At 40.5% G+C, this 25100-nt stretch overlaps 2 protein-coding genes across 14 annotated transcripts in view; one reads left to right on the forward strand and one right to left on the reverse strand.

Moving 5' to 3' along the window:
• Positions 1-23813, reverse strand: part of SLC26A3 (solute carrier family 26 member 3) — a 29115-nt gene extending 5302 nt beyond the window's left edge. Inside the window, exons 1-14 of the mRNA XM_073000652.2 lie at positions 23678-23813; positions 21710-21849; positions 21480-21590; positions 20013-20170; positions 18522-18686; positions 17507-17659; positions 16717-16799; positions 13935-14082; positions 13698-13811; positions 13530-13607; positions 12039-12134; positions 5011-5117; positions 2754-2823; positions 2576-2668 (exon numbers count right to left, since the gene is read on the reverse strand). Of these exons, the coding sequence (XP_072856753.2) occupies positions 2576-2668; positions 2754-2823; positions 5011-5117; positions 12039-12134; positions 13530-13607; positions 13698-13811; positions 13935-14082; positions 16717-16799; positions 17507-17659; positions 18522-18686; positions 20013-20170; positions 21480-21590; positions 21710-21849; positions 23678-23808 (1647 nt within the window). The 5' untranslated portion in view covers positions 23809-23813. The remainder of the gene's footprint in view (positions 1-2575; positions 2669-2753; positions 2824-5010; positions 5118-12038; positions 12135-13529; positions 13608-13697; positions 13812-13934; positions 14083-16716; positions 16800-17506; positions 17660-18521; positions 18687-20012; positions 20171-21479; positions 21591-21709; positions 21850-23677) is intronic.
• Positions 1-25100, forward strand: part of LOC110070649 (active breakpoint cluster region-related protein) — a 79840-nt gene that overhangs the window by 49693 nt on the left and 5047 nt on the right. For 9 of the 13 annotated variants that reach the window (XM_078394363.1, XM_078394362.1, XM_078394361.1 and 6 more), the window contains one exon: positions 742-923. The gene's annotated coding sequence lies outside the window, so the exon portion shown is untranslated. Of the gene's footprint in view, positions 1-741; positions 924-2550; positions 2673-3200; positions 24152-25100 lie in introns of those variants that run through there. The other 4 variants (XM_078394356.1, XM_078394360.1, XM_078394355.1 and 1 more) reach the window with 3 other exon arrangements.

Below are 25100 nucleotides of genomic sequence, written 5' to 3' on the forward strand. Positions count from 1 at the left end.
TTAAAAAACTAGTTAAACAGAAGCTAGTTTATCATCATGTTGGTACACTCTAAATATATTTTCAAGTAGGTAATGCAGATCCTGATTTTTTTAATAAAAAAAAATTCTAATTATAGATTTCATTGTATACCCCTCCTCCTCCTAAATAAACACCCAGGTTTTTTAGCAGTTTTTCTAAGGTCTACCCGAGTCACCCGACATAGCCAGCAGGGGCGGCTGAGGGGACTGACGCCGAGGGAGGCCCAGAAGGAGATAACAAGAAACCGGGCCTTCTCGGCGGTCACCCCTCATCTGTGGAACACACTCCCCACTGAAATTCGGCTGGCACCCTCGCTGGGTATTTTCAAAACTCAACTAAAAACCTGGTTATTCAAACAGGCCTTCCCCCAGTCAACTAAGTAATTTTTTCTTTCTCTTTTTTTCCCCCTCTTGTTTCTTGATTTTTGCCATCTTGTATTATATATGTTATACTGTATGCTGTTTTAATGTGTTTTAACTTATGTAAGCCACCCCGAGTAGACGTTGTCTAGAGGGGCGGGGTAAAAATTGAATAAATAAATAAAATAAATAAATAAGCGAACGAAATTTTCCCGATACAATCTCTACAATATGTACAACAATCTTAAATGGGCATATAGTTTTCTCACTGCCACACAAATAAACCCAACTAAGATTATAACACTTTCTTTTTCAGTGAATATTAGCTTGCTGTCTCTAAGGTTTATTCTTTTTCACTTTCAGTGTGCTGTGATTCCAGAGCTGCATGGCCACTTGGATCCTATTTGCTAATGGGAGGTACCAATGCCTTGTAAGCTCAACATTCTGCTCTGAGAAGGGAGAAGATTGAAATGGTGACAATTCAACCCAGGACTCACATTGTTTGGGTGGCAGAGAAAATATCCAACCCCCCAGGGACCAATCAGGTACTGTACATTTTGCAAAGCAAATGGATTAGGTGAAATTGCCCAGGATAATAAACACTGCTTTGATTTCATAAGGTTCCTTGGATCACTGGAAGCAGTCACAAGTGCCTTTTATTTTAGCATAATACAGTGATGCCTCGCAAGATGAAAATAATTCATTCCACGAGTCGTTTCATATTGCGAAAATTTCATCTTGCGAAGTGCGGTTTCCCATAGGAATGTATTGAAATTTAATTAATACATTCCTATTCGTCTTGCGAAGCACGGCCATAGAAAAATTTGTCTTGTGAATCACAAAAAAATCGATTTCGCCTTGCGAGTTTTTTGTTGTGCAAGGCATTCGTCTTGCAAGGAATCACTGTATGCAGAAGTGAAGGGAATCCAGAATCAAGGTTGGGTGTTACTTTTACCAGATCAGTAAAATGCCATTTACAAAAGGGAACTTTCATGTTATAGGAGTCACCTTTATTTTAATGGTTCAATAAAGTAGTAGTGACCCTGACTTTAGATTTTGCTGATGAACCACACTACTCAACTGCTGGATAGCTCAGCAGTTTACATATCCGGCTGCAGAACCAGAGGTTGGGAGTTCAATTCCCCACTATGTCTCCTTGACAGGGGCTGGACTCGATGAACCATAAGGAGCCTTCCAGCTCTGCAGTTCGAAGATGAAGATGACTCTGTTTCTTTTTTAAGTAAAGGAATTGGATGGCCTACTTCGAATTACATTCTTGAATATCAAAATGTTCTGGTCAATATGACATATACTTTGTCATGCCAGCCCCATGTTCTGCATCTCATACTAAAGTAGAAAATACCAATACAGTATTTAAAAATTCACTATTTCTGGGACGTAGTGGCCAGAATACATCAACCGTGAATTCTACTGTTCACTCCAAAATTAGTTAATCTCGCACCCTGAAGCAGCCCTCTGTATACTCTAGAAAGCAGCTCCTGTTCCAGAGGACGGCTTTGATGTAGGTTTGGTGCCATGGGAGAAGGGAGGGAAATATATATATTCTCAATTCTAATAGTGCTGGATGTAGAAGTACTGTTGGATCTTGGCCAGTTGTAAGAGAACAGTAACCACAGATTAACATTTCATACTGATATGAATGTGTTGTAACACTGTCTAGGTCTGATCTTTTGAGTCAGTCATAGTTTGTTCCATTGATGAGACTAATTTTATCTGAATTCAATCCAGTTTCTTCCAATGCTCCATAGAATTTCATATCTACCAACCACTGTGTCCTGAATTGTAAGAGTTGTAAAGAAATCTTGTACAGAAAGTTATATGAGCACATTTCACTCTCAGATGAGAGAGATTACCATCTATCCTTGACAAAAGGTGCTTGACCAAAAGAATGTTGAGGCATAGTTTCATAGTAAAAATAATCCCATGCCATGATAGGCTTATGTTTTTGTAGATTGCTTGATCAACAGCAGGCAGGCCAGTCTGTACTAGTTCACTGGTTCTGTTATTTAGCTATAAACACAAAAATGATTTTTTTAAAAATCACTGGAAGTGAGGTGGGCTCGTATGGAAAGCCTGAAACATTCAGAAGATTCAGACAAGAATCTTACTGTCTCATAGCATACAATTTAAAATTATATGTTTTTTGTTAAGGAATTATCCTCAGTAAAATACTTACAGCTGCAGTCAGTTTCTCCTTGAAGAAGTCAATATTAGCAAAGAAGATTGGTGATGGGCATCTGAAAATTTTGACTCCTTCTGGTTCATAGATCTAGGTAATAAAACACGCTTCTTAGTTCAACACATTCTGTCATAATCACCTTGAAATGATTAGTTAGTTTAATTAAGATTCTTACATCTGTGTAATCTTTTCTGTTTCTGTAGATGTCTTTTCTTCCAATATTAGCCAAAAGTGTGCATTTTGGACTGCAGAATAAATGGGAAAAATCAAATGGGTTAAATAACACAAATAAGTGGAATCTACTGCCATTTGACAAGGATATGCCTCTAAGACAATTTCTACATTATCAACTTAGGTTCAAACTAGGTATCAAGAGTATTGCATTTGCCAGCTATTACTTTGTCTGACAATGGAATTTTCTTACAGATGTGTGCCTCAGGAACCAGACTTGCAAATTAAGTCCATGCTTACATTCTAGTCATGACCAATCAGAAAACAAAGTATATTGGGATGCAAGATATTGAGGTGGGGAAAAACGTGCTAGAATAAATAGAAGTCACTGACTACTTGAGTTTGTTGTTGTTTAGTCATTAAGTCATCTTCCACTTTGTCATGTTTCCAGGGAATACAGTAGGCAAAGGTCCAATAAGTCAGTCCAAAGTCAGAAGTCCAGGAAATACAAAACAGATGCCAAATTGTCAAAGCCACAACATGAACCGTAGTCAGAAGTCAGGGTCCAAGAGTCAAGTAAACAAAGTTCAAGATAGCAGGAGTGTGGACACAGACCCGAAAATGAACTTGTTGCTTCCACAGATTTCCAAGCATTCTAGGTACAAATTATATAGGAGCAGCAACCATCAAACTCCTAGAAGCCTTCCATCCTGTGAAAACTCAAGACTGGTTGACCTGAAAGCATTCATCCGAGCTTCAGATCTTCATGTCATGCGTCTTTGCTGAAGCTTGTTCCTCACTCTGGCTACTGGGGGAGGAGAATCTGGTGGTGATTCAGCTGTCTGTGCTATTTTCCTCTGCTGAAATTAACCCCTCAGATGCCAGATCTTTTTTGGCTGAACTCATGACTCACTGCCTCCCGGAGTTTGGTCAAATTCATGTTGGTAGCTTCGATGACACACTACTTGAGTAGCACTTTTAAATAAACATTTTAAAACTGTACTATTCAGTTTGATTGCTGCAGGCAATTCTGGTAAGTGAAGAGCTGTAAATATTTAACCACCCTCTCCCCTAGAGAGGAGCAGGGAAAATGTTTAATGGACAGCAGAAGGAGCTAGAGGCTCCCTTGAGGTTGATAAGCATTTGGATTTTAGGATTGTGCCCAATGGCATACTACTACTCCCCCTGACTTCAAGGAACCATTTAGACCACACCAGCTTGTTCCCAAAGGGCCAGTGTAGACATGTCCCCACTTTAGAATAGTAAGTCAGTTAGAGTAGGCCCATTTGAATCAATGGAACTTACAGAGAAGTTGGTTCACTAAATCCCCATTGATTCAAAAGGCCTGCTCCAGTGCAAATTTTTATGCCAAGCAACATGATTTTATTTTACAGTGGAATCTTACATGTATAGCATCTTGAGAGTACCTCATAGTATCATTGCACATCCATATGATTATAATATGATGCCCTACTGCGGGAGGAATAGCATGGATGAAATGGACATAACAGCTAACTAGTGAAGAGACACAGTTTTCATATTGTCTGTAAGGCTGGCCCTACTGTTAGACAAAGTGAGGCAGCTGTCTCCGAGAGTAGATGCTAGAGAGGAAAGCAGGGAGATGTATTAAAATGGTGGATGCTGCAAGTAGCTGTCCATGGGCATTCTCAGGTGTTCTCTTCTCAGACTGTTGTTCTTACTGCTGAATTCATTTCATTTATATGAAACTGTATATTTTGTGTGGTCATTCCTGTAATTTGCTTCAGGCAGCAGAATGCCTTGGACCACCAGTGATTGCCTCACATTCTCTCACGCAATATTTTCTAACAGACACAAGTGACATGTTCAGCTATCTGTCACTGAGTGATAAAAAGTTATGGTCTGAAGGACAGAATCAAGTTTTGCTTTTATCATTATAATGCCACTGAGATGAACTGATACATATATCCTGTAATTTATTTCTTTAAAATATTTGTGGGCCTTCTTTAATGGCAAAGATGCTCTTTCAAGGCAACATCTAATCTAAAATGCAGTCCCATTATTGTTTATTTAAGAGTATTATGAATTCCATGAATGTTTGCAAGCATTTTCTTGAGAGTTAACAACCTCTGTGAATTAGGCTAATTTGTTGAGGCCTTTAGCCCATAGTTTCTCTATCTAGTCTTGAGGAAAAACAAATCTCAAAATGATGCTACTGAATATTTCTTATAGGATGTGCAATCATCATTCTTTAAGTTTCAACGGTGTAAATATTTACTTACAATTGTGCACGAAATATGACAGTCAAGAGTTCAAATCCCAGTCCAACTGCTAGCCCAATATCCAGCCCCAGTAAAAGAGCAGCCAGGAAGGTCACAACCCAGATAAGCTGAAAAGGAGAGGGGGAGGGGGAATTCAAACATTCAGATATGAATATATTCAACAATGATGTAAAGTAGGAATTAGGACTGGGCCAAGACAATCTTGCCTTTCTGCATCAGCAGCACATCATGGAAAAAGGTGCAGAAGATTGTGTTGAGGTGCCAAGACCATGATTAAATTAGTTGGAATGATACATACAATATATTTACTTGGAAAACATGATTTGTTACAGAGATAAAAACTTAGAGCAATATATAATTTTAGCCTGGGACTTAGGAGTTATTTGAGTTAGAGCTGAAAAAAAGCATAGGACATTCCTTTTGCAGGACAGATGGCCAGTTGGTCTAATTCAATATTTTTGTGTTCATTGTGTCCGGCAGTATTCCTCCATATGAGAGAGAGAGCGAGAGAGAGAGAGCACATGTGTGTGTGTGTGGGGGGGTCATCTTTGGTGTTCTTGGTAGGCCATCTGTTCTCAAACCATACCCCCTGAGCTGCCTCTTTTTGGGCCTCAGGCAAGTTCCGAGGCCAGTTGGCCAGCTCAGGGCCAGGAGGGGAAACCGGCTGATGAGGACTATCTGGATGCAGGGGCACGGACAGATCTCTGCAGCCAGGTGTTGGGGATAAAGCTGGAAGGGAAACTATGGAGGTGGGAGGATTCCAGGAACTCAGAGGAGACCAAGGAGGAGGTAGGAAGAAATCACTGGGGGGGTGTGTGTGTGCTGTAGAGAACAAGAGGAAGCTCTGCTTGATGAACAGGTCCACTATGCCCTCATTGAAAACCCTGAGGTTTTCAATGAGGAATTGATGGACTTGAGGCTCTTGTATGGAGAGGGATGAGGCCTGGTTTCCAAGCCAGTCTTGACCAGGTAACTGGCATCATTGGATCATTGGTGGGCTGTGCTCCACTGATGACCCAACCATGATACAAAAGCAGAGCACACATCAAAAACAGAGGCAGTGGCATTTTCAGGAAGGCTTGGGTGGGCCTGTAACACCACAGCAGTCCACCAGTATAAGCTGTCCTTGGAGGGAATCAGCCATTGATATTGAACTGTGAGACTGTGGACAGTTGTCAGTATGAACCAAGGTCTGTCAGAGGGAAAGACAGACCCCTGAGCTAGTGAAGGGAACTGAGCCCCAGAATGGACGAGGGGAGGATGAGGTAAACCCTGTCTTGCTGCCCTCACAATAAAGTCTGCTTTGCACTTTAATTCCTGAGCTTATGGAAGTCACTGTTACAGATTCTGCCACCTCCACCCTAACCCAGTCAGGAGTGGGTGGGGTACATGGTTATTTTAAAGAGTTTTATTTTAATGATGCAACAGTGTTTGCTAAAATATCATCCATCACACCGCCATGCTTGTCTTTTATATTTTATGCTTCTTGTCTTTTATATTTTATGCTTTTAATTGTAATTTATTGTATTGCATTCATTTCTACTGCACTTTATGATAATTGATTTATGCTTGAATTGTATTATTATTATTATTATTCTGTATATGTATCATTTTGTTATTCTGTTGTTTATCTGTTGTGAACTGCCCAGAGTGGCCCTGGCTGCTAGATGGGCAGTATATAAATCAAATTAACAACAACAATAACAACAATGAGAGATGCAAAGGATTGTTAGGCAACATGATATGGTATTGTGCTCATCACTGGTTGCCCCCTTTTAGGATGCACTCCCTCCTCTTTAAATAAGTTACTCTGCATCTTTACTACTGGAAAAGTTGTTTTTTTGGACTAAGAATCCCTCAGCCAGCATGCATATAGGCCCCTTCCAACTCAACTATTCTATGATTCTATGGCCAGTAGAGCCAGCATACCCCGCAGGTAACTTTTCTTAACTCTCAGTTACCTACTTATCCTTTGTGTTCAAACCCTCAGGCTCTGGGGATGTGATTTGTTGAGGTGTCTCTGGGAAATGGGGGCAGATGGATATGCCTTAAATATCTCCTTAAATGTCTACTGTGGGAGTTTTAGAGAATCGCACAACTGTGAGTGCTCTGAAAAAGTGCAGCTGTGTAAGCTTGCGCTGAAGATGTGCACAACAATTATCTGAACAAACAAATGAAAAAGAGCAAACACTGACAAAGCAGTCAAAGACTGCAAATCCTCCCATTGTCTTGTATGTGTGCCAGGCAGACTTAGAACAGGCAGTGGTTCCAATGGGAAGGAATCGTTTTAAAAACAAACATATTTTCCATTTCTTTTAGAGCTGAGTCAGGCCTTTCCTCAATTGCTGCTAAAACTGACCTGGCCTATTTTAGATACTGGCACAGATTGAACAATCTAGAGCAGTGGTTCTTAACCTTTGTTACTCGGATGTTTTTGAATTGCAGCTCCCAGAAACCTCAGCCAGCATAGTTGGTGGTGAAGGCTTCTGGGAGTTGCAGTCCAAAACTCCTGAGTAACCCAAGGTTAAGAACCAGTGATCAAGAGGACCTTTCCTTGACAAAGTGCTCCTGGCTAGAACTACAGTTTGGTGGATGGGCACAACAGTGCTACCAAAAACATAAAGCCTAAGACCTCCCACTGGAAAAATTCTTCAGTCTAGGCCCCTGGGACCTTAGAAACTGGATTCTTGACTTTGATGCCAGTCAGGACAGGGCTGTTATTGTCAGGTCCTGTTTTTCCATCTGGTACGCCCAACTTCCCCCCTCACGGATTGCTGCCTTCTCATGGCGAAGGGGCTTGAATAATTCAGAGAAGATATGGGCTACGCTGTGCAGGGATACCCAAGATGGACAGGTCATAGTGGAGAGTTCTGACTAAACACAATCCACCTGGAGCAGGAACTGGCAAGCCACTCCACTATCTTTGCCAAGAAAACCCCATGAACAGAAACAAAAGGCTAAAAGATATGATGTCGGAATATGGGCCCCTCAGGTCGGAAGGCGTCCAACATGCTACTGAGGAAGAGCGGAGGACAAGTACAAGTAGCTCCAGAGCTAATGATGTGGTTGGGACAAAGCCAAAAGGACGCTCAGCTGTGGACGCGCCTGGAAGTGAAAGGAAAGTCTGATGCTGCAAAGAAAAATACTACATAGGAACCTGGAATGTAAGATCTATGAACCTTGGGAAGCTGGATGTAGTCAAACAGGAGATTGCAAGAATAAACATTGACATCCTGGGCGTCAGCGAATAAAAGTGGACGGGAATGGATGAATTCAGTTCAGACAATTATCATATCTACTATTGTGGGCAAGAAGCCGATACAAGAAATGGAGTAGCCCTCATAGTCAACAAAAGAGTGAGAAAAGCTGTACTGGGATACAATCTCAAAAATGATAGAATGTTTTCAATGTGAATCCAAGGCAGACCGTTCAACATTACAGTAATCCAAGTTTATGCACCAACCACCAATGATGAAGAGGCAGAAAGTGACCAATTCTATGAAGACTTACAACACCTTCTAGAACTGACACTAAAGAAGGATGTTCTTCTCATTATAGGGGACTGGAATGCTAAAGTGGGGAGTCAAGAGATAAAAGAAACAACAGGTAAGTTTGGCCTTGGAGTTCAAAACGAAGCAAGGCAAAGGCTAATAGAGTTTTGTCAAGAGAACAAGCTGCTCATCACAAACACTCTTTTCCAACAACACAAGAGTGGACATCACCAGACGGGCAATACTGAAATCAGATTGATTCTATTCTCTGCAGCCAAAGATGGAGAAGCTCTATACAGTCAGCAAAAACAAGACATGGAGCTGATTGTGGCTCTGATCAATAGCTTCTTATAGCAAAATTCAAGTTTAAATTGAAGAAAGTAGGAAAAACCACTGGGCTAGTCAGGTATAATCTAAACCACATCCCTTATGAATACACAGTGGAAGTGAAGAACAGATTTAAGAAACTAAATTTGGTGGACAGAGTGCCTGAAGAACTATGGATGGAGGCTCGTAACATTGTACAGGAGGCAGCAACAAAAACCACCCCAAAGAGAAGGAAATGCAAGAAAGCAAAGTGGCTCTCCAAAGAGGCCTTACAAATAGCAAAGAAGAGAAGAGAAACAAAATGCAAGGGAGATAGGGGAAGTTACAGAAAACTGAATGCAGACTTCCAAAGAATAGCAAGGAGAGACAAGAGGGCCTTCTTAAATGAACAGTGCAACGAAATAGAGGAAAATAATAGAGAGGGTAAAACCAGAGATCTGTTCAAGAAAATTGCAGATATTAAAGGAACCTTTTGTGCAAAGGTGGACATGATAAAGGACAAAAATGGGAGGGACCTCACAGAAGCAGAAGACATCAAGAAGAGGTGGCAAGAATACACAGAGGAATTATACTAGAAAGATATGGATGTCCCGGACAACCCAGATAGTGTGGTTGCTTGAGCCAGACATCTTGGGGAGTGAAGTCAAGTGGGCCTTAGAAAGCTTGTCTAACAACAAGGCCAGTGGAGGTGATGGCATTCTAGTTGAACTATTTAAAATCTTAAAATATGAGGCTGTTAAGGTGCTACACTCAACTTGCCAACAAGTCTGGAAAACGCAGCAGTGGCCAGAGGATTAGAAAAGATAGTCTACATCCCAATCCCAAAGAAGGGCAATGCCAAATAATACTCCAACTACCATACAATTGCACTCATTTCACACGCTAGCAAGGTTATGCTCAAATTCCTACAAGGTAGGTAATATGTGGACCAAGAACTCCCAGAAGTACAAGCTGGATTTCGAAGGGACAGAGGAACTACAGACCAAATTGCCAACATGTGCTCGATTATGGAGAAAGCCAGAGAGTTCCAAAAAAAATCTACTTCTGCTTCATTGACTACGCCTTTGACTGTGTGGACCACAGCAAACTATTGCAAGTTCTTAAAGAAATGGGAGTGCCTGACCACCTTATCTATCTCCTGAGAAACCTATACTGTATGTGGGACAGGAAGCAACAGTTAGAACTGGATATGGAAACACTGATTGGTTCAAAATTCTGAAAGGTGTACGACAAGGCTGTATATTGTCCCCCTGCTTATTTAACTAATATGCAGAATACATCATGCAAAAGGCTGAACTGGACGAATCCCAAGCCGGAATCAAGGTTGCTGGAAGAAATATCAACAACACCAGATATGCAGATGATGCCACTCTGAATGCAGAAAGTGAATAGGAATTAAAGAACCTCTTAATGAAGGTGAAAGAGGAGAGCACCAAAAATGGTCTGAAGCTCAACATCAAAAAACCTTAGATCATGGCCACTGGTCCCATCACCTCCTGGCAAATAGAAGAGGAATACAGTGGTGCCCCGCACAGCGAGGTTAATCCGTTCCGGATTAACCTTCGCTGTGGGAAACATCGCTGTGCGGGAGGGAAAAAGCCATAGAAACGCATTGAACTTTGTTCAATGCGTTCCTATGGCTTTCAAACTCACCATTCAGCGAAGTTCCTCCATAGGCGGCAGCCATTTTCGCACCCTCCCCTCGCAGAACGAGGGTGCCAAAATGGCTGCCATCAGCTGTTCGGCGGGTAAAAAATGGCCGCCGGAACAGCCGAAAGGGGCCGGGGCGCAGCGTTTTCGCGCCCTTGGTAAGCAAGGGGAGCGCGCGAAAACGCTGCCGGAAGCCCCGAAATGGTTGCGAGCAGCTTACCGACCTTCTCTCTGCGATTTTTGCCCATAGGGGCCATCGTTGTGCGATCGCTTTAGCGATCGCAAGAGTGTCACCATAGAGCGAATTCATCGCTCTACGGTGCGCTCGTTGTGCGAGGCACCACTGTATATGGAGGCAGTGACAGATGTTACTTTCCTGGGCTCCATGATCACTGCAGATGGTAACAGCAGCCCTGAAATTAAAAGATGACTTCTTCTTGGAGGGAAAGCAATGACAAATCTCGACAGCATCTTAAAAAGCAGAGACATCACCTTGCCGACAAAAGTCCGAATAGTCAAAGCTATGGTTTTTTCTGTAGTGATGTGTGGAAGTGAGAGCTGGACCATAAAGAAAGCTGACCGCCAAAGAATTGATGCTTTTGAATTGTGGTGCTGGAGGAGACTCTTGAGAGTCCCCTGGACTGCAAGGAGAACAAACCTATCCATTGTAAAGGAAATCAATCCTGAGTGCTCACTGGAAAGACAGATCCTGAAGCTGAGGCTCCAATACTTTGGCCATCTCATGAGAAGAGAAGACTCCCTGGAAAAGACCCTGATGTTGGGAAAGTGTGAAAGCAAGAGGAGAAGGGGATGACAAAGGATGAGATGGTTGGACAGTGTCACCGAAGTGACCAACATGGATCTGACTGAACTCTGGGAGGCAGTGGAAGACAAGAGGGCCTGGCGTGCTCTGGTCCATAGGGTCACAAAGAGTCAGACATGACTAAACAACAACAACCCCAACTTCAGTTGAATCACACAAAACCAAGTTACTTAGAGCCACTGACTTTTCCTCAGATCTGCAGAGCATTCACCCAACTTAGACTTGGGCAGATGACCACAGCATATCTTGAAGGGGAGTATAAAGGAAGCCAAGCAGAGTAGCAGAAATGTCTCTGTGGCTGCAATCAGATTGAGGACCTAACTCACTACTTATTACTCTGTCCTCTCTATGAAAATCCCAGAGAAAGATTTTTGTCTCCCATTATTCAGCTGTATCCCAACGGTACTTCAATGGAAATAATAGTAAGACTACTCGCTGATACACAGCTGTATATGACGTACTCTGTTGCACAATTTGCTCTGGCAGCTAAGTTGAGGTTTCAATTTGTTAAGGTTGTCAGTTGAATACACTGACTTTGATTATATGCTATGCCATCATCCCCAGAATGGGTTTATTGACCCCTGGGGCATCCTTTTATTTTAATTGTTTTTATGTAAGTCTGCTTTTGTAAAGGCCTATGGCCAGAAACAATAAAGGTACAGTGTTTGTATTTCTTTTAGACCAACTGCAAATGAAGTGGCATTATAGGGAGTTTTTTTTCTTTGTTATTTACTTACACAGTCATATCTGTCCTTTTTCCATAAAATTCCTATCTCTTTGAACTGCATCAGCATCCCCTTTAAATTACCAAGAGCCAAAGCTGCAAGGACTGACTGTAAGTAAGGCAAAAATAATAATTAAAAAACATATTAAATCTTGAAACTCAGGCAGAAATAAATAATACTTAAATAACAGAAACAGAGACATCAAGAAAAGGCTGCTTCTGCTCTTCTTGTACTTTCTTAATATAGACCATAACACAGTCCAATCTTGCTATTCATAAACAAATTGGAAATGTTTTTTTCTTTTGTACTATAACATGGAAAATTCCCTAGCCAACATCACTAATCTTATTTTTCCATTGTAATAGGTTTATGTAACATATGGTGTGTGTATCTGTGTTGTATATTCATTAACCATTTTGTTGAAACCCACGTTTACTTATCTGTATAATTATTATTATTTTCAGACATGGACATGATTTTGTTTTGATTTTCTGCCATAGGCATCAAATGTCCTGAACCATTTCTGAATATCAAACCTTGTGGTTAGGAGTTTGATTCCCTGCCATGCCTCCTTGACAGGGGCTGGACTCGATGGTCCATGGGGACCCTACTAGCTCTGTTGTTCTAAGATTATGATTGATGATTATTCTCTTGCTGTGAGTTATTTCATTCCACAGAACACAGCAAGCATAATGTCAGTTCTGAATAAATGACAGGAATCCTATGACATGCTGACACTCATGTAACTCCACTTGCATAAATTTCAGAACAAATTGCCCCCAGTTAAGTAACTGGCAGGTTTTTTTGCCACTACTGTATTGCGGCAAATCATGCAACTGCCACGTGACAAGAAAAACAAACACTAGCTTCTTAAATTTTAGCATTTTAGCAATTAACTGCTGAAAGTTACAATTTTGGAGTTATGCAGGACTTCAGCAATTATGTCTGTTCACATCCATTAATGTGTTCTTCCTGCTGGTTTTTACAAAGATGTAGCTTCAGGTTAATCCTGATATTTATGTTAATGGTCATCCTTTGCCAGATTGTCACTTTAGTTTTAGACTGCAGGACAATGGAACTATTCAGAGATTCCAGATGGAAAGGATGAATCCAGTCTCTTGATCCACAACTCTCAAGAGCCTGCAATGTTGTCATACTTGACATCACTTTCTAAAGCAGGGGAGGGCATCTTGTGGTGCTCTAAACGCTGTTGGATGACCGGCTGGAATTTGTTGGACTTCTACTGTACTTCTTCCCCACTGTCTCTGCTGCACCAGGCTGAGGAGAATTATACGTAGGTGCCATCTGGAAAGCCATACATTCCTCACTCCTTGCTAAAGGGACAGCCATTCCATATAGAATATCACAGCCATACATTATGAGACTGGCTTTGTCTGGAAAATACTTGGCAATGTTAGCATTGCTTTCTGCTGAAAATAATGCTCCTTCCCATCAATGTCAGGTTCCATTTCTTGTTGAACAAGATTGATTGTAAAAGGGTACCTTCTGAAGCGGCTCCAAGAGAAAACCAATGGCCAAGATGACAATCATCACAACGATGGCTGAGAGTAATCCAGCAACCTGCATGAAAAACATCAGTTGACAGTATGTGTCCTAGGATGCATTCATTGCAAATTTAATTGATAACCAGATCAGCAAGCTGTGAAATACCTGTGTTTTGCCTCCTGTGCTCTCCTGAACCCCAGACCTTGACAGAGATGTGCTGGCAGCAAATCCTTTGAATATACCACCAAAGATGTTGCCCACTCCAAAGGCAGTTAATTCCTTTAAAAATCAAGAAGATTTGGGTTCTTTTTCTCTTTTAGTGACCCACCAGAACAATAAGTTTACATATTTCCACTGGAAATTTGCTTAGCAGTGGCATCAGTGTATGTATTGATTGCTCACCTGGTTGGCATCTATGGGGTAATCATGCTTGATGGAGTACACTTTAGCCACAGAAAAGGCTACTGCAAAGCCAACAATTGCGATGGAGAAACCGTCACCCAAACAGCTTTGGAGAACGTTCACATCAGGTGCAGCAGGAGCCTGAAATCTGAAAAAGAAAGTGAAAATAGTTTTTTAAAGCAGGGGGTGATTATGCAATTTTCTCTGCATGCTAGGAAAACAGTAACTTTCTACTTTTGTATTTTTTTTTACATATGAGGTAAGTAGAAGGTACAGTGGCTATATCTAAGAGAGTCATTCCACTGGTGCAAGGATCATGACTCTAGCAAAACCTCATCCTAGTCTATGTCCAAGGGGGAGGTCCCAAGGCAACATTTTTTTTCTAACTAATGAATACATGTACGCACTCATGAATTCTCTTGAATGTAGGGACAGTGCAGGAAATGCACTGTGGACAGTAATGCAGGGCAGTACACTAGCACATGCATATGCTGCCTCTTGCACAACTGGTTAATCCAGCAGAAGTTCATGAATACACTTTTTTCACTGGCATCTTGGATTTAAACAGTGGTGTACCTGACTGGAATGTGTAATTCTAGAGGGTAGAGATAAATTTTACATATCATTGAAGACTCATCTAGACCACTGGTTCTTAACCTTGGGTTACTCAGGAGTTTTGGACTGCAACTCCCAGAAGCCTTCACCACCAGCTGTCCTGACGGGTTTCTGGGAGTTGCAGTTCAAAAGCATCTGAGTAACAAAGGTTAAGAACCACTGATCTAGACAGTGGCTTTACACCTGCATTTAATGGTGGCTGAGCTGTTTTGGAGGAGGTGGCCTTGCTTTCAGCAGCCAGTGGGGTATACAATTGTTTGCCTCCTCATGTAAAAGTGGTGGTGGAGGATAGTAGCACATACGTTTATCATGAGGGAGCACATACATTCCTAGTGTGGTTGTTTGTGGTGGTGTCCAGTAAGATTAATATATCCTGTCATTGTCTGTAACAATGATTTCCGACTTGGGGTCCACATACCCTCAGAGGCATGAACCAGAACATTTAGGGGTTATGAAAAAAAATTAATTATGGCAGGAAAAGGCACATGTGTCAGCAGTGTAAGACAGAATACAAGTCAAAAGTTGTGAAATTAATTGAACATTATGATAATGGCGGAGTGGGTTTTCTTTGTTATTTAACCTCAAGAAAAACCCTCTTCTGCCACTTTGTTATTTTGGTGAATGATGGAGAGTCCCTCCGTAAACAATATGTTGCGAACATACTATTACAGCAGTCATGCTTGGCAGCACACCTCTCCCAGGCTCAGCTTTCACTCTTCTCCACTTCATGAACATTCAAGGGCTGTTGTGGCAGTACCAATGTACATATGAGTCCAGCAACTGGACTCTTATGTACATTTGCTCATATTAGCTACATGTTTGTAGGGGTCCAACAAGCTACTGAGGAAGAGCGGAGGACAAGTACAAATAGCTCCAGAGCTAACAAAGTGGTTGGGCCAAGGCTGAAAGGATGCTCAGCTGTGGACATGCCTGAAAGTGAAAGGAAAGTTTGATGCTGCAAAGAAAAATAGTGGACGGGAATGGGCGAATTCAATTCAGATGATTACCATATCTACTATTGTGGGCAAGAATCCCATAGAAGAAATGGAATAGCCCTCATAGTCAACAAAAGAGTGAGAAAAGCTGTACTGGGATACAATCTCAAAAATGATAGAATGATTTCAATACGAATCCAAGGCAGACCTTTCAACATCACAGTAATCCAAGTTTATGCACCAACCACCAATGCTGAGGAGACTGAAAGTGACCAATTCTATGAAGACTTACAACACCTTCTAGAACTGACACCAAAGAAAGATGTTCTTCTCATTCTAGGGGATTGGAATGCTAAAGTAGGGAGTCAAGAGATAAAAGGAACAACAGGGAAGTTTGGCCTTGGAGTTCAAAAATGAAGCAAAGCAAAAGCTAATAGAGTTTTGTCAGGAGAACAAGCTGGTCATCACAAGCACTCTTTTTCAACGACACAAGAGGCGACTCTATACATGGACATCACCAGATGGGCAATACCAAAATCAGATTGATTATGTTCTCCGCAGCCAAAGATGGAGAGGCTCTATACAGTCAGCAAAAACAAGACCTGGAGCTGATTGTGGCTCTGATCAACAGCTTCTTATAGCAAAGCTCAAGCTTAAACTGAAGAAAGTAGGAAAAACCATGGGGCTAGTCAGGTATAATCTGAACCAAATCCCTTATGAATACACAGTGGAAGTGCAGAACAGATTTAAGGAACTAGATTTGGTGGACAGAGTGCTTGAAGAACTATGGATGGAGGATCGTAACCTTGTACAGGAGGCAGCAACAAAAACCATCCCAAAGAGAACAAAATGCAAAAAAGCAAAGTGACTGTCCAACGAGGCCTTATAAATAGCAGAGAAAAGAAGGGAAACAAAATGCAAGGGAGATAGGGAAAGTTACAGAAACTTGAATGCTGACTTCCAAAGAATAGCAAGGAGAGACAAGAGGGCCTTCTTAAATGAACAGTGTAAAGATATAGAGGAAAATAATAGAAAGGGAAAAACCAGAGATCTGTTCAAGAAAATTGCAGATATTAAAGGAACCTTTTGTGCAAAGGTGGACATGAGAAAGGACAAAAATTGAAGGGACCTCACAGAAGCAGAAGACATCAAGAAGAGGTGGCAAGAATATACAGAGGAATTATATCATAAATTATGCCACTGACTTTTATAAGTAGGATATATTTATTTACCCTTTCTCCAGGTTTCCAATGATGGCTACATTGAATTTTTCTTTGAAATTGAGGCCATAGGATAAGCCAGCTGCTATGACTGTCTGGAAGGAAACACAGTAATGTTTGTAAAATTTCAGTGGATTGTTTCTCCATTAGCCTTCACTCACTTGTCAGTAGTTGACATATCATATATATTCAATCATTTATTTATCCTATTTATTTTATAAATAAATATTTCTTTTATAAATTTCATCAGATTTATCTTTGTAACATGAAATATTAGCTATTAATATTTAAGCCACCAGCAAATGCCCATAAACTGGCAAATCCACCCAATGTAATTTTCTCCCAGATAGCTTGGTATTGAAATGAGAAAAGATCAAGAATTGGAAATTTTCGTTTTGGACTACAACTCTCCAAACCTGCAACCAGCATGTGTATGGAGATTCCGGGAGCTGTAGGGTTTTTTTAAAAAGCTAATTTTCCATGCTCTGGGAAAGTAGTCTAGCCCAGTAAGAACAGCTGAAGACTATTTTTGGAAGGGATCTTGTCAATAATAGACACACAAATGTTTTAGAGCCTTCCTTGTTAGCTCCAGTATAATCTCGTTCTAGATGAGCTGGACTTCCTGATAAGATAATTTGATACAGTTTCCCATGAAGAAGCACCAAAAGTTATGATTACACATTGTTATTTTTATGTATTACAGACTTGTTTTTGCTCAAAGTGGAAAACACCACATTGTGCCCGTGGCTAGACCAAATTGTGTGTGAGTGTGATTTTAATAAAGGAATGGAAAAATACTTACCACAATGAGTTCAATGGGGATAGGTGCTGGAAGCTTTGCTTTGTAACGCTCATTAAGTTCCTTGACCGCAAATACAATTATTAAGATGATGAGCGAGGTGACGAGGTCTGCAATATTTGTGTCCCTGATCTGCCCAAATAAATCTCTAAGGATCTGTTACACAACAAAAGAATGAATGAGGACTCTTACAAGATGTTGCAAAGATTGTTGCTATCACCATATACATAGCATCTCCACATCTAATTTTGAGTAGTATTCAAGGAATAACGGTAGTGGCTTTTTATCCACATAAGGACAAGAGCTGGTAAGAAGCAGCGGTAAAGGTGCCTGCTTAGCGCTATGGTAGAAACCCTACATTCAAATCCTGAATCATCTGGGAAGCTCATTAGGCGATCCTCTACTAGTTCTGTTCTCTTCCTTCATTTAAGCTTTCTGGACCTGCAAGGCTTGGAGAAAGTATACTTGTCCTTGGAATAAAGGTGGCGGGTATAATGAATAAATATATGAAAAAGACTGGGTAAGGAAGGTAAAAAAAAATTGGAACCTACTGTGAGATGCAGAGAAACAATAAGCATAAATTGCAAAGAGCACTTGGGGTGATTTTTCAAATATCCAAAGATGGGAAAAGATATTTTATACCAGGAGTCATAATCTCAAAAAAGTTATTTTCCTCATCTCTGTTAATAATAATAATTATGTGCAATCAAGTCAGTTCTGACTTATGACAACCCTTTTCTCAGGATTTTCCAGGTAGAGAATACACATAAGTGGTTTTCCATTCCCTTCTTCTGGGGGAAGATCTGCTACTCTACAGCTTGTCCAAGACCGTACAGGCTGGCTGTACTCATAGGAGGCCCACTGGGGAATTGAACTCCCAACTTCTGGCTCCAGAGCCAAATGTCTAAACCACTGAGCAATCCAGCCCAGCTCATCTCTGTTAGCACCACACAATAACCAGAGAGAGATGGAGATGCCTTAAGGAGTCATCACGTTTTTTCAGGCTTCAAAAACTTACCCATATAATTCCCAGTGGTGTATTATATCCAGGAATTGGAAGTTGAAAAATGAATTTCAGCTGGGACATTACTACATGGATAGCTGCAGCTGTGGTGAATCCACTTATTAACGACTGAGATAAATAAATAACTACAAAACCAATCCGTAAAATACCCAACAGCAGCTGAAATGCAAATAAACAAATTATATACATATATATGTATGTATGTATTCCAAGTCATTATGCAGAATTCATGACAGCGGCAACTGAAATTATGCACAATTTCCCCCAGTAAATACCCTGGATCCTCATTTGGCTGGGTATGAAAACCAGGAAATGCTTGGCTAAATAGGAAAATTTTTCACAGGCAGCAGCTTTAAGATTAGTGCCTGCCATTTTTCAGGAGGGATGGTATTTTGAATGTGAGGGTGGGAACAAAAAGTATTTCCCTGTGGTTGCTGCCTGCTGTATCCATGCAGGTTGGGGGAGATGATAAGATGAAGCCCCCCCCCCCAATAACTCTCCTTAGCTATTGACACAACAAGCAGATGGCCTTACTTACTGCCAATCTTTAGTGAATGAGAATCTTGACAGGGGAACAGAAGAGCAAAGAAAAGGCAACTGTGCTGGTCTCCTATATTGGGCTGATTCCTGCTGGGATTCCTCTAGTGCAGTGCTTCCCGACCTTGGGTCTCCTGATGTTCTTGGACTACAACTCCCAGAAATCCTGACCAGCACAGCTAGCGGCGAAAACTTCTGGGGATTGTAGTCCAAGAACATCTGGGGACCCAAGGTTAGAAACCTTTGCTCTAATGTAAAGCCTCCCCACAGAACATGCTGTCTCCAGCCTGCAGCTGTACAAGGTGGAGACTGCCCCAGTTCAAATCAATAGAGCTTGCTGCTTGTATGATGGGGTGGTGAATAATGAAAAAATGGTGGAAAAGGGGAATTGTGGGTGGAAAGGATCAGTGTGCACGGAGTAAAAACGAACTGGATTTCGGCCAGTTAATAATCACAGAAACCTTCACAGTCTATTTCATGTTACCCACAACTAGGAGGGCAAAACCATTTTCCTGCATTGCATTGCACATGAAAGCAGTAATATTTCAATCCTCATTATCTAATATGTTGATAAATGTCGTTGTCTCTGACATTGGATGTACAGCGGCAGTGATATGCATTAGCAGCATTTAGGTACTATGGGAGCATAGTAGAAGAATTTAAACAACTGCCTTGACATGAAAACAGATAGTTGGCTAGGAGAACATTTAACTTGCCCATTCACTAATCTTCACAGTATGAATAGGAAATTCTGGCTTTTCAGAAGTTTGGGGTTACAACTCTGACAATCTCTGATCTTTGACCATACTAATCAGAACCTCCGGGCTAGTTGAAGTCCAAAACATTTCCCATGCTGGCTAGGACAGACGGGAGTGGCAATCCAGTGATATCTGGAAAACCACTCATTCCCCAGCCCTGATTATAGACACTTTGGAAATCAACACCTACCTGAATGATGCCAGCAAGCACAGTCACAGATGCCGCCACCACCACTCTTTGTTGATCTATCAAGGAGCTGTTTGTCAGCGTGCTGTTGTTCACAGGTTGATCTGGGACTATCCTTAAAACTGCTTCTCCCACCATTAAGCTCAGGACAGGAAAGGGACCTGTGTGACATTAGCGTTGAATAAGGAATCATTACTGCTCAGCTGAGGAGGTTTTGTCAACAGAAGAAACTTGAATCATTCATCTTTAACTGGGACAGTGAGAGAAGATAAAGATTGTCCCCCTCCCTTGCTGGCCCTCTCATTAAGGTGTTCTTCAAGCATTCAAATCCTGTAAGGTTCTTTATTCTGAGGTGTGCAACCTGTGCAGTGACCTCAGTTCTTCAACTGCCAGTTCTAGCCCAGCCAAAATGGCGTCAGCCCTACACCCGAGGGCAGTATTGGCACTTTCCAGGGGTCTTCAGAAGTACAGCCATTGGGTGCCCCACCAAGCTGAGCATGACCAGTGGCCTTTAAATACTGGTTAACTGTGGGAAGAGGTGAAGGCTATGAAACAGGATAATGGACTGGAGTATCCTGAAACAGAGCAGGGTTTCAACTAGCCAACCAAGCATGGGAAAACTCTTCACCAAACCATTTTGCTACAGGCCCTGTTTCTCCGTTCTCTTTTATCTGTGAGCTAAAAACACAGGCTTGGCAAAGAAAAGAAACTTTCAGAGTATTTTTACAAAGGTCAGTTGAATTAAGATCTGTTCACAACAGCCCTATGGTGAATGTGTGGGAAGGCGCTTCAGGTTTGCCTGCCTTTCCTTCTCCCATACAGAACACTGAGTAAGCAAGGCTTGCTCAAGTAATCTGGTTGCACATTTTTGCTGTTGTTACAATCACACGAAAAGGACCAACTGGCATAGATGTGTGTGCATGTAAACTCTGCAGGTTTTAGGTGCAGGGTCAGGACGTGCATCAGCTTGAGATTCATTTCTGCATGCCCCACATATATACTGCATGTCAGAGGCATACATGAACGGGCCCTTAGCCAAATCAGCCTTGACTGAATGATATATACAGATGTGTACTAGAACTCATTTTTTTGGAACTACTATTCCTTGAACTCTCACCCCACCCCAGTGGCCATGCTGGCTTGGGGCTTTAGAAATGGCTGTACAAAAAGAAAAAGAAGAAGAAAAAGTGGAAATAACGTGTCTAAACTCTGGTAAACCCACAAACTTAAATCCACATGATTTAGGATTGTGCTAGGCAGAGCATTTGTCCTCCACAAAGAATCTGATTTATCACTGATTATATCGGGATTGTTGTTTTAAGATGATGAGGATGAAAATCCCCACAGTTGTAGCACCCCAGTTCGAAGCTCTTGATTTGCAATCATTTGGCAGATGCCAGTGTAAGGTTAATCAAAATCCTGAAGGAGATACCAGAGATAAGGAGAATGTTGGCATGCTATTCAACTTACCAACTGATATATGTCTGGAAGTACCGAAAAAGAAATATATAACCACTGGAAAAAAGGCTGAATACAGTCCATAGCCTGGAGAGATATTTACCAGCAAAGCAAAGGCTAAGCCTGAAATTAAGGGGGAAGACAATGTATGTGTCACATTAGATAATACATTATATACCAGCATATGAGAACCTCTTACATGCTATGTAATTTGCCAGATTTTTAAAATGTAAAATGCCTACCTTGCAAAACAGCTACCAGTCCTGTGCTAATCCCTGAGACAATGTCACTGAGAATCCAGTCCTTAAAGTGATATGCAGGCAGCCAAGAAATAATGGGGAAAAAATTAAAAGCAATTTTCTTGGCTTTTTGTGGCGTGCAGCTGAAAAGACAACAATTTAATTATGAGACCTTTTTAATATTTACAATGAATCAGGCAACAATTGAAGTATTGTTACTTCTGGTGGTATCTAATGAAGGAATAATAAATACCTACATGATAAAAAAAAGATATTTCATTTAGATGTATATTACTGCTAAAGACTACCTTTATTGATTTTTCATCAGGAATGTCAGTTGAGGTAACGTGCAAATTTTGATTTGTACAGGCAAAGTCTAATAGATAATTGTTTCATTTATTGGCTTATTACTTCCTTTCATAGCAGATGGGCATCATGTGGAATGTCAACAAAATTGTAGCAAAAACTGGAAAGAAATGGGGGTATCAGCATGATTGGGAGAACCTCAAAGTTTGCAGAAATTTTTTGAAAGAGACTTTATAGGAAAAGTATGAAAGAGCTCTGTGTGGACTAAGCATACGGAGTGTCTATTTCAGAGCACAGAAAAAGCTGAGGAGAGGCTATTTTATTGCAGGCAGCAGGTCCCGCTGGTTTATTATTATTTAAAACTTTCTTCACATCAAAAACTTGCAAGGTGGCTTAGAATAATTAAAGAAACCCATCTGGAGCATATGAACTGTTTATGATAAGGAAATAGAACAAGAGGCTTGAATTTGCCCAACTGTTCTGGAAAGGGTCACTATAAGTCCAACTGACTTGATGGCACATTATTATTATTACTTTATTAATTTACTAAAAGCATTTCTGCCCCATTTTGGCACCTAGACACGGCAGACTGAGTAGGCATGCTTATAACCTCATTACCATTTTCTGTGCCTTGGTAACATGCATATCATTTTTAAAAAGCACAATTTTGTTCAAAGTCTGATTACTGTCACATTCTGTTCTGTGGGAACAGGAGGAGAAGCAGTTATGAATGAAGTTTGCAGTTGAATATATCAAAGAATAGGAGATGAGTGAGAATATTCTACAAATGGGGTGACACCTCTGATATGTTTTGCTGAGTTCTGTGTTTATTTCTTGAACTTAATATATTAAAATAGATATTAATAACATTTAAATGTAATTTGAAAATGGAATAGAGCCAACAATTTAAAGAAAATACACACCCATTTTACCATGCTTGCTTAACTCTATTTGAAAAACACCCCAATTTTATAATGTTTCCAGAAAAATTTTTAGATTGGGGTTTTAACAATTTGTCACAGAAAATGAGCTTTTCAGCAGCTGGGCAGATGTCAGGTGTAGTTCCATAATTCCCTGTTTGAGCATGACCCAAAGATGGTCATTAAATTGTTTTAGAGATTGCTATGAAGCACAAGAGAGTGGAAACTCCAAAACAGGTTGCCTCACACCTTTTTATAAGACAAACCCACATCACAAAATAAACTTGGAAGTTGGTCTCTTCAGGTGGGTTGGCTATGCCCTGTGGATGCAGATAGTTCACAGGGAGCATTATGAGACCAGGATAAATTTGAGTAACTGGCAGTAGACCTCTTTCTTTCTTTCTTTCTTTCTTTCTTTCTTTCTTTCTTTCTTTCTTTCTTTCTTTCTTTCTTTCTTTCTTTCTTTCTTTCTTTCTTTCTTTCTTTCTTTCTTTCTTTCTTTTTTCTTTCTTTCTTTCTTTCTTTCTTTCTTTCTTTCCTTCCTTCCTTCCTTCCTTCCTTCCTTCCTTCCTTCCTTCCTTCCTTCCTTCCTTTCTTTGTTTCTACTAGGAAACAATGGAACTGATAATCTTTGTAAGAAATTACCAGAGAAGCATCCTACGTGACAAAAAAATAATGAGGAACACATTGCACAAAATTATTTGCTTCTTTATAATATCAATGATTACAAAAGAACGTATCTTACCTAATGCATAATCTGAGGTGATCCAGAAAAGTTTTATGATATCTATGCACTTTCTCATGTTCTTCATCAAAAGAGAGTTCTGAATATACTGGCCTGGCCACAACATACTGATTGCCTACGGGTTCAACCATTTCTCTGGAAAAGATGTCCTTATGAGAGCCTTCTGAGACCTGTTCACTTGTAGCCCTGAGGATAAATAACAGACTGTGCTTTTAAAATAAGGCAGTATCATGAAATCCACAGATGAGTGAGCTCTAAATTGAGCATTACCACCTTTGAAGATCAAACAAACCAGAATCGTGGCATTAGAACCTAGTTTTGATGATGATCTTCCTCCTCCTTCCTCCTCACATGCTAAAATGGTACATCTTTGTTGGGGGGAAACACTAATTTTACATCAGCAAGAGATCTAAAAATGCTGAAGGCTGGCTACTTATCTCTGAGTCAATAACTTGAAGATAAACATTATCCCATTTCCCCCCTATAAATTCCTATTACAATGGTGACAAAAAAAGAAGCAGTATTTACTTCTGGGAAATGCTGACTGCTTAGTTAATTAAAACTTACTACTTCATGGTTAATGATGGACCAAGGCCAAACATTGATGTTTAATTCTCTTTATACTTCTGAGATGTCAGTAATCTGAGTCCAAATTTTCTGTTTCTAGAGAATTACAGGAATGAGGACCACAGGATTACTTCCTTTGCTTGGTTTATGGAAATTAAGAATCCAAACATGAGGAAGAAATAATTTGTCATACTAAGTATAAACTTACTGGCTCCATCTATTCCTTCATCATTAATCACTGCTCTTAATTTAAATACTATATATTTCCATGATTTCCATAAATTTGAATCAAGGTCTTCTGTACAATACTTGGTACTGCAGCTTTGTTTCAAATGTGAGAGACAACATTGAGCCAAAAATACTGAAAACATATTTTGGATCAAATCCCACTTTAAATTAACTTTGGAAATATATTCCTTACATTTTCATCTGCAGAACAAGGTTCTTTAACCTTCCTTTCGAATGCAGGTTACTTCTACTTGAATTCTTGGTTTTCTCTTTGAAAATGTTGTAACAAAAAACTATTTAGTGGTATATCCTTACTCAACACTTCTGTTCATTTGCTCTATTTGCTTAGCTCTAGTTTATGCTTGAAAAGGAAAAAAATAAACCAGACCTCTTTATATTTTGTTAATTATTTTTAACACTGTTTCCTCACTTCATTTTTTATTTACTCTCTTTATTGCCCTAAGGTATTTTGGTTGCTTTCTGACATTTAGCCAGTACTGGATTCTGATGTCCTTTAACTTAAAAAGAGAGGATGGATTTGATAGTAGTTTTGTTCTTCTGTTCCACTGCAGAGCTGGCCCAACCATTAGGCAAAATAAATTTGCCTCAAGCAGCAAAGGCTGAGAGG

This window comes from Pogona vitticeps, chromosome 5 (genome assembly GCF_051106095.1).
Source record: "Pogona vitticeps strain Pit_001003342236 chromosome 5, PviZW2.1, whole genome shotgun sequence".
Classification (NCBI taxonomy): domain Eukaryota; kingdom Metazoa; phylum Chordata; class Lepidosauria; order Squamata; family Agamidae; genus Pogona; species Pogona vitticeps.